At 40.7% G+C, this 17,619-nt stretch overlaps 1 protein-coding gene across 1 annotated transcript; it reads right to left on the bottom strand.

The window, feature by feature from the left end:
* Positions 1-9,792: 9,792 nt before the first annotated feature.
* LOC101851788 lies at positions 9,793-17,568 on the bottom strand. Its single transcript, XM_005091848.3, has 2 exons — positions 17,354-17,568; positions 9,793-11,793 (listed from the first exon to the last, which is right to left on the bottom strand). The coding sequence occupies exons 1-2, from the start codon at positions 17,465-17,467 to the stop codon at positions 10,462-10,464; spliced, it is 1,446 nt and encodes a 481-aa protein (XP_005091905.1). The 5' UTR covers positions 17,468-17,568; the 3' UTR covers positions 9,793-10,461.
* Between the last annotated feature and the right edge of the window lie 51 nt (positions 17,569-17,619).

Raw genomic sequence — 17,619 nt, 5'->3', positions numbered from 1 at the left:
TGTGTGTGTGTGTGTGTGTGTGTTTTAATGTAAACCTAAAAGATCGTGTGCACTCTTTTCCAGAAGAAGAGATTCTGCTGTCTATCAGATTACTCTAACGCAAGAGGCGACTGTGGTGTAATCATAGATTTACAACTCTACGGGTGTAATGCGTACTATGCTATTCACTGTTGCATATATTATAGAAGGCATGAGTTCGATTCCCGAGAGGAGAAATCTATTCTATCGAGTAGCTCCGTCTTACTGCGGGGATTATTATATTATTATGTCCCATTCCGCTCCAGTTGGCCTCGGCAGGCAAGGTTGAAACAGTCCTCTTTCACATTGATTTACAACATTCAGCATTGATAGGGGCGTATAATGTATTTGCTATTTACCATCTTTAGAGTAATGCTGTACGATTTTGGGGGAACAAAACTTCATCGACAGTTCGAAGCGTAAGCTCACTATTCATGCCATTCGAATACCACCATCGAATGAGGGTTGTTTTTTTTTTTTCTTATAATTAGTCTATCCCTAACACCCTCTATTCAACATTCGCTAACTATTCACAGCGCCAGTCATTGAGTTGAGAATATTGCGACAGCTAATTTCATGCAGGAAAAAAAAACATTCCCTGCGCTTTGAGAGTCAAGTGCCCTTGCTTGAGCCACCCATAGTGAATAGTAATGGGTACTCTTTAGAGGCATGTTTTACAACTCTTGTTGGCCCCTCTTATCTTTCAGTCTCGTAACCACCACGTATAGAGTGTTTCTGTATTTATCTTAATGATTTTAGACATTTTAATACGCTCTAATTTCACTACGAATTGAGAAAAAAAAAGACGAAAATCCATTTCTTTTTTTTTAAAGCATTCGAATAGCTTTGCCATGTTTCGAATGTCAATGAATATTGCAAAAATCATGAATGTTAAAATTTCGTCAAGTCGAATGGGCACAGCTGTACTTTAGAGTAGTACACGTAAAGCTACCTTAGAATTATAACGTTTTATCAAACGTGGCGTCGGTGGCCTAGTGGTTAGGCTCTCGGACTCGCAACCGTAAGGTCGTGGGTTCGAATCCCGTCAGGGGACCGACGTTGTGTCCTCGGGAAAGGCACTTCATACGAATTTTCCTCACTTCACCTAGGTGGGAATGGGTACCCGGCTATAGACAGCGAAAGATCTTTTCCGTTTGTTAGTGTTTGAGGGCTTAATCAGCTGCTTGCACTGTATGCTTCCCGGGAAGCTGAGAATGTTTCGGAGTGTTCTATGGTCTGCTGGGGTAATAATATAGTGTAATAGTGTAAAGCGCATAGAGCCTGCTGTTGAGCAGGTATATGCGCTATACAAATGCTATTTATTATTATTATTATCAGGCATCTTTTGGCCATTTTGAATTACTTATAAGACCATGTGATCAGAACCAAACGTTCTGTCTGTCCCCTTTACAAAACCCTTTAGAAATCTCCCAGAACTGTACATTGATACCAATAATCATGCCATTCATTCAAAAAGAAGTCTTCAAAATCTAGGGGTTCAGTTGGATTATGATATGTCTATGTCTTCCCAAATTAGCCAGCTCAGCAAAAGTAGGCTAGAAAATATATTCGCTGAAAAAAATTGGCAGCGTAAGAAATTATCAATCTAACTAAAAAAAACAGCAGCCAAGACATTAGTAACAACACTGATTTTTATCAAAATTAGATTACTGTCACTCTATTTTATCAGGTTTGACGGCCGAAAAACTATCAAAGTTACAAGTACTCCAAAATCATGCAGCAAAATTGATAATGAAAAAGAAATCAGCGCACGTAACACCAATTCTGAAAGAACTATACTGGCTGCCAGTAAAAGAAAGGATCAAATACAAAACTGTTGTTTTCTGTTTTAAAAGCATAAATGATGCTGTACCCAGGGTCCTCAGATCAGCTACTGACAATCTAATTCATAGAGCCAAAAAAACAAAATTACAAAACATACGGGGGGGGGGGGGGGGGGATTCCTTGTTATTCTTTAGCCCCCAGGCATGGAACGAACTCCTTCATAGAATAAGGAGTGTCCCTACTATCTATTCGCATTTTCCCTAAACAGCTGAAACATTTCTTAATCACAAATGCATGCTTGTCAAAACGATGAACTGTTATATAATTATGCATTTGTATGCCCGACCGTGAGACAGAAAAAATAGTGTGTGAGAATTAGAGAGTGTGTGTGTGTGAGAGAGAGAGAGAGAGATAGAGAGAGAGAGAGAGAGAGAGAGAGAGAGGGAGGGAGGGAAAGAGAGAACGAATGTTTTTATTGAATATTTCTAGATCTAGCTATTTTTTTCAGTTTCAATTTTATAGTGACAGTTCATGAGTTTTTATATTGCATTCTTTATTTTTTCTCAGAGAAATGTTTATACATATTTATACATACATATATATATTAATGCATAATACTTTGTTTTATGTACACATGTGTGACATGTCCATTAATTTTTTATGTGTGATATTTTTTATTAATGTAATGAGCATTTTTTAGAAAATGGAAATGCGCAGCATACATGCTATTTATTATTATTATTATCATTTGTCAAAATCGTAAGATTTTTCAGAGTCGTTATCAAAGAATTGCATTCGAAAAAGCTAAACCTATTTCTAAATTTAAAAATTATGTAGACGTCTAAGATCAGATGAGGGCTCTTGTGGCCGAGAGAGTAAGGTGCTTGCCTCTCTCATTCGAAAGTCCCGGGTTCGAATCCAGGAAGCGACGGCAATATTCTGTCGTCTGCTTTCGTCTCCACTTTCTGCCCCCACCCCTCACCTCCTTTACCCTCTCCTCTGGGCTCCTGACTCTTTCTGCAACCTTTCCACTGCTTCTCCTTGACTCATTCTTACTGCTGTCTTTCAGCCACACCCCTGATCTTCTGGTAGGAAAGATCTACACCTAGCCTTCTCTGACAAGGGCGAAAAATCTCGGAGGCCCCGGGTGCAAGTTGCGCACGTTAAAGATCCCTCGGTGGTCCAAAATCGATATGAGTAGGCTTCGGTCGCCACCCGGGCAAAATATAAAATTTCCTACCAACTGAACATTTTAGGTGTGTCCGGCGCGCTCGTATGACCTTATGCAGTTGAAAGCGCTTTTTTTAAAAACTTACCAAAAAAAAACCGGAAAAAAAGAAGAACTAGACAGAATTTTGTAATTCTAAGGTAGTGTGATGTAGTATGATGTAGTAAACTGTGTGTGACTATCCTGTCGTGTCTTTCCATGAGCTTGCCTTCTTGGGTCAGCTATTGATGTAGTTATTCTCTCTGGGTGTTGTTGTTGGTGTTAGCGTTGTTCGTGTGTTTGTTATTTTTGCGTTGTTGTTGTTGCTGCTGCTGCTGTTGCTATTTTGCTGTGGTAAGAAACTTTTTGGACTTACCATATTGACAAAAGGGCTCAGCGGTTTGTATGGTGTCATGGCTGTAAACTGACATTCATGTGTGGAATTTGCTGTTTTGGACCTGACGTCATATACAACCAGAGAAAAGTAGAGAGCGGAAGTGAAGCTTCGCAGCGCGAGTCTCGACCACCAGCTGATCGTATAACTAAGCGCGGTAAACAAAGCGAAGGTCGACTGTCTGCAGTCTCTTCAGTGTGTTCTGCGGCAGTCTGCGTCTGTGCCAAATCAAGATCATAAAAAGACCAGTCCCATCATTCTTCAGATTTCAAAAAGGACCATAAAATGTCAGAATTGTACATGTAGGCCTACTTTGTCACTAGCCTTATTTGGTAGTGTTTATTGGTCAAGTATAATTAGTAGCCTATTAGTGTCCAAGTAGTAGTACTACATATACTTAACAGCATAAGTTTATCCTCCACCCCCGCCCCCCGCCCCCCTTCTACTCCTTTCATCAAAACACAGACGACAGTGCAATGGTGTCAGAGGAGGGAAATGTGGACGAGGTGAAAACCCTAAAAGCGAATATGTGGGATCCTTGTGATCTGGAAGATGTCCACCTTTTTGTATCTCACGGTAATGATTTTCCCCTTCAGCTTTCATCAGTTTGAGCGAGTGTTGGCATTGAAAAATCCCAGTCATAATCCATTTTAAAAAAAATTACATCGTCATTGCCTAAAATATTCATCTACACAGTATTGACAGGGTTGAGATACCACCCCCCCCCCCCCCCCGAAATAAAAAAAAGAAAGAAAGAAAGAAAGAAAAAGTTCGATGCGTTTGCTGTCAGACATGAGTGTATATCGTTTTCCCCCTTCCTAAGGAACAGACTAGTAGCCTAGGTAGGATAATGAAGCACTGAGTATTATTATTTTTTCAATTGAAGCTTTTCATTAGAACGGGCTAAACAAAAGGCCAAATATGCGAGGCATGAATAAAGTAAAAAATATATTATCAAGACAAAATTGTCACACTTCTATGACTGCTCCAGAAAAGCAATACACTCTCTCAGAAAATGTTCAAACTGCCATCCATTAGTAGGGGGACCCTTACTCAACCTATTCAAAACCTTTACATCAGACCAGGGGAACGCACCAACCTATTAAACCTGTTCCAGTTGAAAGTGAAAACTGTCTGCATTGGAAGAGGAGTATGTAGGCCTAATCGTTTTCATTGAGATGTCTCTGAAATCAACAATAAAGTATGATGGCGGGCTGGAAGCGTTCTTTGAAGACTTTGCCCTTCTCGGTATAGATGATAATATACATTCTCGTACAGTTTATTGCCAGAAGAATGGCAGACAGTTGGAAACAATCATTCTTACTGCCAAATGGTCCGATAAAGGCTGTAACACCGGAGCCCCTCCTCCACCAGGGTATACAAAATCTCTTTAAAAATGACTTACACCAAGGTCCATCATTTGTGATCAAAGGAGCAGGATTCCTCCTACTTACATTAGAGAACATACGTGCTTACACCATCATCAGATCCATGCACTATGAGGACGTATCACTTCTGGTAAGAAATTCTTGTAATGTCATCTCTTGATCCATCACTCACCTTAATAGAACAAAGCATCAGGCTGTGTATAAAATAATCTCTCTCTCTCCATCTCTCTCTCTCTCTCTCTCTCTCTCTCTCTCTCTCTCTCTCTCTCTCTCTCTCTCTATATATATATATATATATATATCAATATCAATTTAAATATATATATATTACAGGATGCATTGTTACCAAACTCATCTCAGTCCCTAGACCCTCTTGTTCTAATCTGATAACTGGTGAAAAAGATGCTCTACCCCAGCAACAAGTGTTTCTCAACGCTAAAAGCTTCGTGCCAGCAGCGACCTAAAAGCATAGACTCTAGCGTGTTATTCTCACATGTATATGCACCTCCACATAAAAACCAGGTCTGATCCGCAGTATGCCGAAGATCTTAATTTCCAGATCCATGATTCTAAGCTATTTTTTTATGTGGAGAGCCCCATGCCAAAGATACTTCAACCTGTAGGACTTACAGGCCTACATGAATTTAAACATTCCCCAGTCTCTGCGGGGTTTTAATTCTTTTTCCGCTGTAAACCTTGTGATCAGCTTTTATGAGAACCTTATGACCTACTTTTAGAAGAAGAATGGAAAATTTATGTAAGCAGCCTAAATGATACAGGGTGCTTTGATTGAGGAGGAGGAGGAGGAGGAGGAGGAGGAGGAGGAGGAGGAGAAGAAGAAGAAGAAGAAGAAGAAGAAGAAGAAGAAGAAGAAGAAGAAGAAGGTACTAGCGTTTTGGATGCGTAGAGTCAGTGGAGGTACTGACACGCCACTGTCAATACATTTGCTGTCGTCGTTACATGGTAGACATGAAGTGTTTTTAAAATTATTTTACTCTTCGGCGCTGCACACGTGACAAAAGACGTGAGTTTGATCCCGACATTGGAAAATCTATTTTTTCTCATATCTCCTTCTATGTGCTGGAATATTGTTTTGCACTCTCTTAGTAAGGGTTTAACGGGGCTCGCAACTGCGTTAGGTCATGTTTTGCACTCAGCCTGGGGTGGCCTTGACAGGCAGGATTGAAGAAACCCGCTTCTGCCTCTTAAACATTATCTGAGTTGTGTCGAAGTATGAGTAAAGATTTACAATTCATGGCCTTGTGTTGAAAGGGGTGTTGTTTCTGTTTAATTAAACAAAAACAAAATTACAGGGGTTTTGTTTCAAATTGCTTCTCCTCTGTTGAGAGTCGTCGTTGGATACTACATGTAGTATGTAGTAACTGATAGCTTCGTGAGGTGGCGTCGGTATCTTTGTGGTTAGGCTACCAGATTCATAATCGTGGGGTTGCGGGTTCATGGTTCGAGCCTCGGCGCGGCGCGGTCTGACGTTGTGTCCCTGGGGAAGACAATTTACACGAATTGCCCTCTTGGCCCAGTCTTTTCGGAGATGGACGTTAAACTTGGAGGTCTCGCCTCTTAAATAACTTAACTGTGTTGATAGGGGCGTTAAACCTATACCATTTTAAAACTTTGTCGGGCCTAAGAGGAATGCATCTAATGGATGGATTACACCTGGATCCTTGCACTAGATACAAAAACGCTGAGAAAGAGAGAGATGTTTTAGTAGAGTTTTACGACACTTGCAACACAATAAGGACATATACGTTAAACTTAAAGTGCCGAAGATTAGAGGTGTTTCAAGAGACTCGCCAACCACCCGCAGTGAGAGAGAGAGAGAGAGAGAGAGAGAGAGAGAGAGAGAGAGAGAGAGAGAGAACACCCGCCAACCACCCGCAGTGAGAGAGAGAGAGAGAGAGAGAGAGAGAGAGAGAGAGAGAGAGAGAGAGAAAGAGAGAGAGAGATAGAGAGAGATAGATAGAGAGAGAGAGAGAGAGAGAGAGAGAGAGAGAGAGAGAGAGAGAGAGAGAGAGAGAGAGAGAGATGAAGCCAGAAGAAAGCAAGAACAGGACACGAACCAGATAATGCACAAAAAAGTTAAACACTTCTCAAAGTACTCCAAGGCAGACAAAAGTAGCTGAACAATACTTGGAAGGACAGACAGAAAGAGCTCGGAAAACCGGTGAAAGTGGCCACGTGAGGATATACAAAGACCCTCTCATGTTGTTGTTGCTGTTGTTGTTGTTGTTGTTGTTGTTGTAGTTGTAGGTTAACGCCTTTTTTCAACACTGTAACGTTATTTACGAGGCCGTACCTCCAAATTTACCGTCCATCTCCAATAGGAATAGGACCAAGCCAAATGGATGAAGAACCAAAAACCTCCCCCAAAACAACCCAAGTTCAAACGTCGAGTTGGGGATTCGAACCGGGAATACCTGCTCTTTCGTCTAGAGCGATACTAACTGCGCTAACGAAGAACCTTATCTAGGGAGCAGAGAACATTCTGCAATACCATTGAAAGACCCGCAGGGAAATGCATTTTTCAGCACAGAGAGAGACAACTTAATTAATATTAATACGGTCATTATTGTATGTTATGAACACCGCTTTAACCAGCTCCTGAACCAACTACCTCTGGACAGCCCCCCCCCCCCCCCCCCCCAACCCAGGTATTGGAAGCACACAGCACACATTCCCACAACAGCGGAAATCATGCACAGCCTGTTCAGAAAGACCTTGGTGGTCATTGTACAAGTTTAATTAACGAATCTTTCAACCCCGTGGGTTAATTTGAGAAAAGACTGGACCTCCGTCGATATGACCTGCAATGACTGGATATGACTGAGCCAAAAGGGAGGTGAGCCTTAAATATTCGCTCAACTCAAATTCAGAACGCCCTGTTGAGGATTCGAACCACTGCCATCCGCTCTGTAGCCCCCCCCCCAAAAAAAACAACAAACAAACAAAAAATTAAAAAAATTATTTTGAAATAAAATAAAACATAAAAAATAAAAAGTGCAGCAATAAATTATAAATGAGTAAATATTACATAAATAAAATAAATAAATAAAATAAAATAAAATAAACATAAAAATCTGGACAACAGAAATACATGTAGTATCAGAGGATTCGAAAGAAAGGCATTTGATCTAACTGCCAAATATGTCATGAGTGTAGCCTACATCAAAATAAAAGCTTGTACATGTACTTGGACCAAAGACGTGTACAGTAACAGTTACTGTTGTAAGCTGTCCCCGTGGTTTTTATGCACTCTGCATAATTTTATAAAATTTGATCAATTTTTTGCCTAATTTCTAATCATTTTCCTTATCATTCTTTGTTAAAAATTAACAGAATCGCATAATTTCACATTTTTGGGCTCAGTTTGCATAATTTCAGAATTTTTCTTGCATAAAACGACGGGGACAGTGTGAGGTCCTTTACTTGGACCGAATTGGCCAACTCATTCGTACACCGTGTCACATTCGCGTGAACGCGCGCGCCGTGAGGTCAGCGTGACCCCGGGGTCAGAGTCCGGGCAACACACTGCCGGTCGGCCAAGCGCTGCTGTGAGAATAAGTTTAAAAAATCGTTTCCCCTCCTGGAAATGCCGAATGATACTGATAGAACACAAAAACTGAAGGTGTTGTAGAAACACGGATCTAACTGAAAGATATAAAGAATGGTGCTTTGTCTTGTCTAACATGTACGTGGGAAGCCTATCATGCAGTAGAAGTAGAAGATATTTTATCTGGAAATTTCTGGGCGAGTATTCCAAAATGCACTGATTCTCTCACTTTTTGATCAGGATTCACAACCGATTGGCAGTGGTCAGTGGCCAGGCTCAGTTAAAACACCAGCGAGTTCCTGCAGCCCCCCCCCCCTCCCCCCACTCAATCGGACATCCAGCGGTCAAGAGTTCACAGCTGAAGCTTGAAACTAAGAGATAGCCGATATTTGGGAAAAGAAATGTGACGCAGTGCGTAACGCGACCCAGTTAGGAAAGCTTGTCCGGGACAAAGGAGGGTGGGAATCGCTTGTTTGTGATCTCTTCAAAGTGGCGGTCTATTGGCTGATGAAAGAAACCACCAGAGGAAACAGAAATGGTATACAGTGGAACCCATGGACACAGTTGGATGATCTGGATTTTGCAGACGATTTGGCGCTTCTGTTGCACACCCATGAACAGATGCAAGCAAAGACTTCAGTTATAAACAGCCTATCACCATCAGAGTCTGTTGGATTGAGGATCCACCCCGGAAACTCAAAAGTCTTATGGACAGATGTACAACAAAAGGAGCAGGTCACAATAGAAGGAAATGCACTCGAAGACGTTGAATCCTTCTACTATCTTTGGAGTATCATTGATAGAGAGGGAGGAACAGGTGCCGAAATAAAGTCCCGCATTGGAAAAGCACAGGACGTTTTCATCTTTGAATAGGATTTGGAAGACCAGGGATATCTCATTTCGAACAAAGCTGAAGATTTTCAATCCAAATATGAAGTCAGTCCTTTTATAAGATATGTGAGACATAGATCACATCTCAGGCTTGCATAAAGCTGATCCTGGTTTTCTTGAACAAGTGTTTAAGAAAGTTACTGAGGATCAGGGGGACAGACAGTAGGGTAACCAACAAGAAAGTGTTAAGGAAAACAAGACAGATCCCAGTCAGAGATGAAATAGGGAGAAGGCGGTGTCGATAGATTGGACATGTTCTCAGGAAGTTAGGCAGCTGCTAATCAAAGAAAGTGTTGGATTGGAATCCACAGGGTAAAAAAAGATCAAGGCACTCAAGGGGAAGACCGCGAGAACGAGGAGAAGAATCACAGAAATGGATGAACAGAAAAGTGGGAAGACATGGAGTAACATCAAGAGACTAGCCCAGGATAGAGAAAGGTGGAATGTGTCTGTTCGTGGCCTATACATGTACCCTGGTGCAGGGTCGGTGAGAAAGATAATGACCATGATAAAGATTAATAATAACAATACTCAAGTCTCCAATATTTTTAAAAATCTTTATCACGCTCCAACAATAAAGATGATGATATGACGATAAATACTGATGATGACGATGATGATGATAAATACTGATGAAGATCACAGTACTTCACAACAACATATATATCTTTTTTGTCAAACAAATTAATGACAGTGATAGAATAAAACTTTCAAAAGTATTTACCATGTACAATTGAGTTTGAGTTAAAAGCATTTTATATTTGAAAGTAACAAAGAGGAAAAAAAGTTCACTTACACTGCTCACAAACATTTCATCACATATGCGCAGACAATAAATTTAAATGAGATTGGCCATCATTTTGCTGCTGGTTGCAAGCTTAAGAAACAAGCAAATGCACGTTCTTTTCTGAGCAGTAGGCCTGTACAAGTATAGAAATAATAGATGATTACAGTTTAATTGATCAATCCTCTCTCTACTATTAAAATTTTGTCTGAATTTGTGCTTTTGAATCAGTCACCATCATTACTGTCAAACAGTTTAGGTTTCCAATGAAAGTCAAGATCTGTAGGCCCTACTAAGAGTCAAAATATTATAATAAATACTGATATAAATAAGAACCATCAGGTCCGAAATGAAATTGAAAAGATCAAATCTCTTAACACAAACACAAAACTTGGCTCAACAGAAAGACACATAATGGTAATGGGGTCACAAAAACCTGAGATGGTCGTTAATAATGGCAAATGTCCTGTCACTAGACCATAATGGTGAGGAAGCCACAAACTCCGTCTGTCTTTGATGGTTGAGCCTGCGAGAGAGAACTATTCTTTTGGGCTGCAGTTCGAGCCACGACTTGCCTAAAAATTCGACATGCTCACACTGGGGCTCAGTCAAATATGACCCATGTTGTGTCTTATCTGCAGAAGTTCCCTTCATATTATTATTTCCTTGATAAAAATCGTCTTCTGCTCGCTTTCTTTTACTCCCTATCAGCGCTGACTTTGTCACGAGAAATGTCACATAGAACTCTGAGGACAGTTTGGAGATAACTTCGACCACTGGTTTCATTTTCTGCTCAGTGCAACTCATGTTGGCTGGCTCTGAGGATTTGTCATGCCAATAGAACGCCGAGATTGAGTCGATGATCACGAGAGAGACATCAGTGTCTGAGAGCAGCAGGTCCTGCAGTGAGTGAAGAGTGACCAGCAACTGCTGGGAGCTGGACACACGTAACACCTGAACATTGCTCAAGCTTTGCTGGACCAAGTGGTCAACCTCTTTTGTGGAGAGGCTGACCACTCTACTGTTCACAGCTTCGTCAGAATTTCCAGCCTGTGTTTTCTGATTCCAAGTGTCCTTTGTCTTTGCCACCACACTCTCAGATTGTGGATATAGCCCTTTTTCTGGATTTGAAACATTAAAATCTGTCTCCAAGGTTCTGTCATCATAACTGTTGCTGGGTTTAATATCCTCTTTTTGAGTTTTGTCAGAAAGACTTGAACAGTTGCCTGACAAAAGTGCAAGTTTGGGGTCTGTACTGTTTGATTTCACTGTGCTTTGATGAGATTCCACATTTTTGTCACATTTCTCTTTCACATTACAGTCCTTGTTTCCCTCTACATTTTCATTTAGACAATCCAGATCTAATTTCATTTTCTTACAGGGAGTGCCTTGATGTTCTACTGACTCAGCATTTTTCTTTAATTCACCAACATCTGGTGACTGTGACTGACTCTCTACAGCAGACAAAACCAGTCTTTCTAAAAAGACTGCAAGCTGAAAGGCTGAAAATTTAAAATCTGTGTCAATGAAAACTACTTTTGCTCCTAGACCCCCAAGTGATAATCCTTTGACCTGAGGCGGCAAACACGTGCGGGCGGCCAGATGCAGCGCCAGTTGGGACTTGCCGACACCTTCGCTCCCATACAGCTCAATCACCTTCCTGGTCACTCCTGTTGATGTCTTGGGTTGCGACAATGTGCCAAAAATGAGGGGGTCAACTGCGGTCAGACACGGCCGTGGACTGAGTCGAGCAAGGAGCTGGAAGCAGAAAAATCAAAAAGCGTTTATTGACAGTTATTCTAGATAGAGGATAATTTTTAAAAGCAAAGTGTTGTGTAGGACTGAAGCATTTAGACTGTCATGTCACCGGCCCATTGCCATCTCATTTTGTGGTTCTGTGAAATTAACCAAGCAAAAAATAAAATCTCCCAAATTCTAATGCTAGCAAGCTATTAAAATAGTAAGCTTTGTCAGTAACTGAAAAGAAAGGGGAACATCAAAACCTGTTATTTTCTTTATAAACTATTTTTCGCCTCCCCAGTATGTGATATAATTTGTGAGGCATTGTAGCGAAATCAGGTGCTCGTCAAAAAAATGAAATCCGAGAAATAGGCATTTTTCGGTCAGTTTGGATATTTTAAAAAAAATGTTGCTTTTGGGTCAACACCTTGTACGTCCATTCAAAAACACTTTTATGTGTGGATTTTTTGGGTAAAAATGTTGGTTAAAGGCACAAAAAAGGAAAATTTGCAGTTTCCAAGGACTCTTAAGCTATGGAAGTCACCAAACTTTGGCGGCCATTTTCCCGCAAATTTTACTTCTGAAACCAGGTGACCCTGCCTCCTTCAATCGCAAATATCTCGACTCCTTTTCAAGATAAAGCAAGGCAAATGAACAGCCTTTAAGATGACACCAACAACTCCATATGCCCAAAAATTGATGAGCGCTTGATTCCACTGCATCGAGACATATATATATATGTATCGTCAGCATTTCGGCTTAAACACAATCCTATTGCTGGAATATAAAATATAACAAAAGTAAAATACTAATAATAAAGTTTCTTTACATACATATAAATAGTACCCGCTCCACTGTGGTTCTTGGTGCATTAGTGTTTAGAACCAAATCACAACTCAAAACCGAATAGAACAAATAATCATTCGCAAAGATACACTTGCAAAATACAGTCAAACCTGTGTTAGACGGTCACTAACTGTTGAGGAGAAAAGTGGCTGTATAACAACTATAAGACAGCTGGCCATCTTAGGCAGGACTGATCAGAAAGAAGAAAATAAACCATTTACTTCTGAGGTCCCAATCAAAGGTAGCTGCATATTTGTTGTTGTTTTCGATGTTGTTTTTTTTGTTTGCTTTTTATTATGTTGCTGATGTTTGTTTCTGGCTTTTATTTTATTATTGTGGGTGTTTTACGTAATAGACCATTAAAAAATGTTGGGCGGCACTGCACGACCGTGCTCTATCATTATGACGGTTCATCCACAATGTCAGGGGCCAGTACACATAGTTTATAGACAAAACGTAATGGAATCACTGAGATGGCCATCTAAGACAGGTGTTATTTGGTGTGACAGGGCTTGTGTGTTAAAATATGGTGGCCGCTGTCGCGTTGGACAGGTTGGCCCTTTTACACAGTAAAATTATAGAGAAAAAACGCATAGGGGTAAATGGAAAGTAGTCGTGGGTTCAGGTGGCCGTCATGGCAGGTTTGACTGTATCATCATCATCCAGCTCTATTAATTCCATCTGCCCCCAGTCCCCTGCCCCCCCCCCCCCCCACCCCCCAAACTCTTTCTCCCCCCTCACTCTCTCTAGCAAGCTAGAGCACTGGATCAATGATAAGATAGAGATACAGAGGAGATTTTTTTTCTCTTCGATTGAATTATAGTATTGGTCTCGAGAGATCACTCAAATGGCATGCATAGTAATGGGGAGTAATTCATCACTAAAATCACAGCAATTATAAATACAGATTATGTCCCTTAGCTATTTCCATTTCATCTGAGGTTCAATCTGCTACTTCTTTTTTTTTTTCTGGTTCACCACACTGAAAAGTCTTTTTATTGAGAACTGAACAACAAAGGTCAAGCAATTCTCTTTAAGTTCTCTCTAGCATAAAACTTGATGATCATTAGCATTTTTTGAGAGGAGTTAGTGAAGAATTACATAACATAACCTTCAAAATTCTTTTCAGTTTAGAGTTAGAGTGTTTAGAATGAGAAATGAGAAAAATCTAATAGAGGAGAGCATTTTCACTAGAATAGATGTAGACTAAAATCTATCTATCTATCTATCTATATATATACAGTCAAACCTGTGTAAGACGGCCACCAATTGTCAAGGAGAAAAGTGGCCGTATAAGGCAGGTGGCCGTCTTAGGCAGGACTGATCAAGATGAAGAAAATAAACCCATTCCCATCTGAGGTCCCAATCGAAAGTAGCCGCATTGCTGTTGTTTTTGCTGTTAGCTTGTATTTTGTTTGTAATTTTTATTTTGTTGCTGATTTTGCACAAGGGGGACAATAAAACGAAATGTATCAACGAGGAAGAATCGAGTGCCATGTTAAAACAGACACATTGGTCGCCACCACTCGGAGAACGAGCAACGCTTCTGTCACAAGTTCATGTTGACGTCCTTTGTTACTTTGTTACAGACTGGGTAAACAGTGGCCACTCATCTCACTTACGATTTGTGTATGAGTTCTGGGCGGGGCTTATGGGTTATGAGGGATCACACGCTTACCTCACCAGCAGCTGAAAATTGGTAGCCTACCTATTGGTCAACAGTGGGAGGGGCCTACGCAACATGATCGGTTGGAGGGACTACCTAACAACAACGACAGGTGATTGAATTATGACGGCTCGCCCAAAACGCCAGGGGCCAATGCACAATTTATGACAAAACGTAATGGAGTCACTAACGTGGCCGTCTAAGACAGGTGTTTTTGCTTAGTGTGATAGGGGTTGGTTGTGTGTTAAAATATGGTGGCCACGGCCTGTTTTACACAGTTAAATTATATAGAAAAAACGCAAGGGGGGAAATGGAAAGTGGCCGTTTGTACAGATGGCCGTCTTATAGAGGTGGCCGTCAGGGCAGGTTCGACTGTGTGTATATATATATATATATATATATATATATATCTTTATATATAATAAATCTAATATGTTCTAATCTGTAGTTTCTTTAAATGACAAAAAAGAAAAAACAAAAATTGTGGATTTTGTTTTCTCATCTCTATATAATAAATTTATAAATGGATAACAGGTTTGTCGTTTTGGGAGTAAGTTCCACAGTCTGTCATTCAACAACAACAGCGTAGCTACACAGAAATAAAAACTATCATAAATACACTATTTAAAGCACCTCAGACACCAGATAGCTACCATGAGCTGTCCCGCCAAGAGCAAGATCTTCCGACTAAGGACACAACACACAAGACTGTGACAACATATAATGTATGCACAGATGTTTTAAACTAGAATCTAGATCTAGCACAATCATCAAAATGCCAGTGTGGAGAGGCGGGCCAAACTGTTGAACACATCCTTCAGCACTATAAGACACACAGGGCCCTGAGACAGGAAACGTGGCCAACCCCACTGACGCTAACAGAGTATAGGGCCGACAGATGAACTGAGCAGGACGGCCCAATTTATGACAGAGATACCAGACTTCAAGTGTGATGCAATCGAGAAAAAGAAGAAGAGGTAGCCTACTCCTCATTTTGTAGGCAACTGAACAATAGCAGTGCATCTATCACATAGATTGGAAGTGGCTATCCTCCCCCGGGGCGAGAATAAAAATACAATCGACATCTCACCGCGGGTGAGACTTGCCACCGTTGGCTATTCTCACCCGGTGTGAAACAAGACCTGTTTTTTCTAATTTCGGAATACAACTGTCTATCGGTGTGGATGATCAAATGGATAAAAGCAAAGAAAGCTAATTTGATCGTCTACAAAGATGCTATGGCTATTTAACTTTTCGAATCGAGCCGAACTACGCGGGTCGCCATTTTGTTTTGCCCGGAAGTTCTCGCGCTACTTCTCTCTCTCTCTCTCTCCCCACTGCCCACAGACAAAATTGTACGCTTTTAGGCTAACAACAGTAGTAATGGAATGTTTGTTCACGGCACAGAATTCTACAATTTTTCTGTTATCATAGTGTAGAATTCTGTGGTTCAGGGTAAACGCAAAATTGGTTGGTCTAGATCTAGGCTATAACGGTGAACGCACACCGGGTGAGAATAGCCAAAAGAGGTGGCCATATAGATTAGATCTAGATTCTAGATCTATATATATAGAATCTAGATTAATTATCTAGATGGCCACCTCCTCTATTCTTACCTCGGGTGAGAATAGTGCAGGCGAGTCTTTTGGCTATTGTCACCCGGTGGGCGTTCACCGTTATAATAGCCTAGGCCAACCAATGAACCCTGAACCACAAAATTCTCAGAATTCTACACTGTGATAACAGAATTGTAGAATCTGTGCCATGAACAAACGTTCTAGATCTATTACTTGTGTTAGCCTAAAAGTAAAAGCGTGCAATTTTGTCTGTGGGCAGAGGACAGAGAGAAAGAGAGAGAGAGAGGAGTAGCGCGAGAACTTCCGGGCAAAACAAAATGGCGACACGCGTAGTTCGGCTCGATTCGGAAAGTTAAATAGCCGTAGCATCTTTGTAGTAGACGACCAAATTAATTTAGTTTTGTGTTTTAACATCACTTTTTAACTTTGTTTTGTTGATCGTCCACACCGATAGACAGTATTCAGAAAGAGAAAGAGAGACAGAGAGAGAGGGGAGGAGTAGATCTTGTGAGAACTTCCGGGCAAAACAAAATGGCGACCCGCGTAGTTCGGCTCGATTCGAAAAGTGAAATAGCCATGCATCTTTGTAGACGATCAAATTAACTTTCTTTTGTGCTATGACGTATTTTTTGTGTGGCTTTTATCAATTTGATCATCCACACCGATAGACAGTTTTCCGAAATGAGGAAAAACAGGTCTTGTTTCACACCGGGTGAGAATAGCCTACGCTGGCAAGTCTCACCCAGGGTGAGAGGTAGATTGTATTTTTATTCTCACCCCTGGTGAGGATAGCCACTTCCTATCTAGATTCTAGATCTAGAATCTAGATCTACTAGAAAAAATCTATTCTAGATTAGATTCTATCTTTCAGATAAAACACCAATACTGAGTATTTTTAAGTCAGTATTATAGTAGATCTAGATCTAGATATCTAGATCAAGATCTAGATCTAGATTTAGATATCCAGTATAGTACTTTAGTACTCTTGTGGGTCAAAACTGGAGAAAGCCCATTCATCTAGATTTCTAGATCTAGATCTAGAGCTCTAACTCTAGAATCTAGATCTGCCGTAGATCTAGATCTAGATCTAGATTCTAGATCTAGATCTCTAGATCTAGATCTAGTAGTAGATCTAGTAAGATTCTAAGTTGCAGCAGACGAAGAATTTTTGGTGCTTTTTCGGTAGTTCCCATCCCCCTTATATTTTGAGCCTGACCTACATCGGGATCTAGAATCTAGATCTATACTACGTTTGATGCGAGCTAAGATATCAAACCTAACAAGTGCAAAACATCAAATTATGGTAAAATTCAGGGGGGCATGCCCCCCAGAAACCCCCCCACCACATTTTTATTGAAGCCAGGGGGGCAAGCCCCCCTGCAACCCCGGGCCTCTCTTGAGGCCTAAACCGGCTAATAACAATTGCGGGGTGGGAACTACCGAAAAAGCGCCGAATTTTTACCACTGACACCCGCAGACAGAATAATACCTGGGCACCAGATTCTTTTTGTTTTGAACCGGAGCTGGAGCTGGGGCCAATTACTCCGTATGACATTTCAAATACTGTTATTCTCGAATAATACAGTTCTTGTCTACAATTCATAAATTGTCTGTCCTTTCTTCAGCTTCAAACAGTGCCCCTGCCGCTATGTTGTTTACATTTCTCAAGTTTTTTTAACGCCAAAATACCAAAGTAATCCTGAGAGGTTTATTGTAAGCCCAGCAGTTAAAAAAAAAATTTGGATAGAGGTAAAA

This window comes from Aplysia californica, unplaced genomic scaffold (assembly GCF_000002075.1).
Source record: "Aplysia californica isolate F4 #8 unplaced genomic scaffold, AplCal3.0 scaffold00036, whole genome shotgun sequence".
In the NCBI taxonomy this organism is placed as follows: Eukaryota; Metazoa; Mollusca; class Gastropoda; order Aplysiida; family Aplysiidae; genus Aplysia; species Aplysia californica.
The sequence above is the reverse complement of the archived record's forward strand: the minus strand, read 5'-3'. Positions and strand labels throughout refer to the sequence as shown.